This window comes from Mesitornis unicolor, unplaced genomic scaffold (genome assembly GCF_000695765.1).
Source record: "Mesitornis unicolor isolate BGI_N332 unplaced genomic scaffold, ASM69576v1 scaffold19341, whole genome shotgun sequence".
Taxonomy (NCBI): Eukaryota; Metazoa; Chordata; class Aves; order Mesitornithiformes; family Mesitornithidae; genus Mesitornis; species Mesitornis unicolor.
This window is the reverse complement of record NW_010163329.1, coordinates 1-2,729: the sequence shown is the minus strand read 5'-3', so window position 1 is coordinate 2,729 and position 2,729 is coordinate 1. Positions and strand designations below refer to the sequence as shown.

At 39.1% G+C, this 2,729-nt stretch overlaps 1 protein-coding gene across 1 annotated transcript; it reads left to right on the top strand.

Annotated features, from left to right (window-relative positions):
• Positions 1-108: 108 nt before the first annotated feature.
• Positions 109-2,706, top strand: LOC104548035 (AP-2 complex subunit sigma-like; the record flags this gene model as incomplete). The annotated part of the gene is made up of 2 exons (XM_010193938.1): positions 109-250; positions 2,647-2,706. Coding segments are annotated over 2 exons (202 nt in total), but the record flags the coding sequence as incomplete, so codon positions are not given.
• Positions 2,707-2,729: the final 23 nt, after the last annotated feature.

The window sequence follows — 2,729 nt, the reverse complement described above, 5'->3', positions numbered from 1 at the left end:
AGTTCCCTCCCAGTGCTCTCCCAGTTCCCTCCCAGTGCTCTCCCAGTTCCCTCCCAGTGCTCTCCCAGTTCCCCCCAGTCCCTCCCAGTGCTCCCAGTTCCCTCCCAGTTCCCCCAGTGCCGCTCTCTCTCCGCAGTTCCGCAATTTCAAGATCATTTACCGCCGCTACGCCGGCCTCTACTTCTGCATCTGCGTGGACGTCACCGACAACAACCTGGCCTACCTGGAGGCCATCCACAACTTCGTCGAGGTCGTTAATTACCTCATTAGGCACTTGTTAATCACTTAATTAATCACTTAATTAGTTATGGAGTTCCTTTTCCCATCCTTCCCCCTCTCCCAGTCGCTCCCAAGTCCCCTTTTCTCCCATCCTTCCCCCTCTCCCAGTTCCTTAATTAACTAAATAATAAATTAATTAGCTGGCTAATTAAATAATTAGATAATTAATTAATCCTTCCCCCTCTCCCAGTCTCTCTCAGGTCTCCATTTCTCCCATCCTTCCCCCTTTCTCAGTTCCTTAATTAACTAACTAGTTAATTAGTTGATTGATTGATTAGTTGATTGATTGATTAGTTGATTAGTTGATTAATTAATTAGCTGATTAATTAGTTGATTAATCGGTTAATTAGTTGATTAACTAGCTAATTTTTCCCATCCTCCCATGTCCCTCCATGTCCCATTTTTCCCATCCTTTCCTCTCTCCTGGTTAATTGGTTGGTTAATTGGCTAATTAGTTAATAGGCTAATTAGCTATTTTTCCCATCCCTTCATCCCAATTCCTTAATTAACTCTTAATTAATTCTTCCCTCTCTCCTAGTTTGTTAATTGGCTAGTTAATTGGCTAGTTAATTAGTTGGCCAATTAGTTAATCTTACCATCCTTCTCCCTCTCCCAGTTCTTTCCAGTTCCCTCGTTAACTAATTAACCAGTTAATTAATTTAACTAGATAATTAGTTAATTTTTCCCATCCTTACCTCTTCTAGTACCTTAATTAGTTAATTAGTCAATTAATTATTTTTCCCATCCTTTCCCCTCTCCCAGTTCCTTAATTAGTCAATGAGTTAACTAGTTAATTAGTCAATGAGTTAACTAATTAATTAAACTTTCCCATCCCTCCTCCTCTCCAAGTTCCTTAATCAGTCAATTAATTAGTCAATTAGTCAATTAATCAGTCAATTTTCCCATCCTTTTCCTCCTCCCAGTCCCTTAATTAACTAGTTCATTAATTAGTTAATTAGCTACTCTCCTTCCCCCCCTCCCAGTCCTTCCAGTTCCTTAATTAACTAATCAGGAAACTAGTCAAATACTTAGTTAATTAGTCAATCAGTTAATTAGTTCATTTTCCCATCCCCCCTCTGCCAGTCCCTCCCAGGTCCCCTTTATTTCCCCATCTTTCCCCCTCTCCCAGTTCCTTCCAGTTCCTTAATTAACTAGTTAATTAGTAATCTAGTTAATTAGCCAATTAGTCAATTAATTAGTTAATCCCATCCTTCTCCCCAGGTCCCCTTTATTCCCCATCTTTCCCCCTCTCCCAGTCCTTCCAGTTCCTTCCTTAATTAGTTAATGAGTCAATTAGTTAATGAGTCAATTAGTTAATGAGTCAATTAGTTAATGAGTCAATTAGTTAATGAGTCAAGTAGTTAATGAGTCAAGTAGTTAATGAGTCAAGTAGTTAATGAGTCAAGTAGTTAATGAGTCAAGTAGTTAATGAGTCAAGTAGTTAATGAGTCAAGTAGTTAATGAGTCAGTCAGTTATTCCCATCCCCCCTCTCTCAGTCCCTCCCAGGTCCCTTTTCTCCCATCCTTTCCCCTCTCCCAGTTACTTCATTAACTAGTTAATTAGTCAACTAGTTAATTAGTCAACTAGTTAATTAGTCAACTAGTTAATTAGTCAACTAGTTAATTAGTCAACTAGTTAATTACTCTCCCAGTTACTTCATTAACTAGTTAATTAGTCAACTAGTTAATTAGTCAACTAGCTAATTAGTTATTCCCATCCCCCCTCTCCCAGTCCCTCCCAGGCCCCTTTATTTCCCCATCTTTCCCCTTCTCCCAGTCCTCCTAGTTCCTTCCTTAATTAGTTAATTGACTCAGTTAATTAACCAATTAGTTAATTAACCAATTAGTTAATTAACCAATTAGTTAATTAACCAATTAGTTAATTAGTCAATCAGTTATTCCCATCCCCCCCTCTCTCAGTCCCTCCCAGGTCCCTTTTCTCCCATCCTTTCCCCTCTCCCAGTTACTTCATTAACTAATTAGTTAACTAGTTAATGAGCCATTTATTTAATTAACCAATTAGTTAATTAGTCAGGTAATTAGTTATTCCCATCCCCCCTCTCCCAGTCAGTCCCAGGTCCCCTTTATTTCCCCATCTTTCCCCCTCTCCAGTCCTTCCAGTTCCTTCCTTAACTAGTTAATGACCCAACTAGTTAATTAGTCAACTAGTTAATTAGTTAATTAGTTATTCCCATCTCCCCCCTCCCAGGCCCCTTTATTTCCCCATATTTCCCCCTCTCCCAGTTCCTTCCAGTGTCTTAATTAACCAATTAATTAATTAACCAATTATTTAACCAATTAATTAACCGATTAATTAATTATCGATTAACTAATTAATTGGCTAATTGACTAATTAATTACCCGCAGGTCCTCAATGAATACTTCCACAACGTCTGCGAGCTCGACCTGGTCTTCAACTTCTACAAGGTGAGAGGGGCGGAAATTGGGGG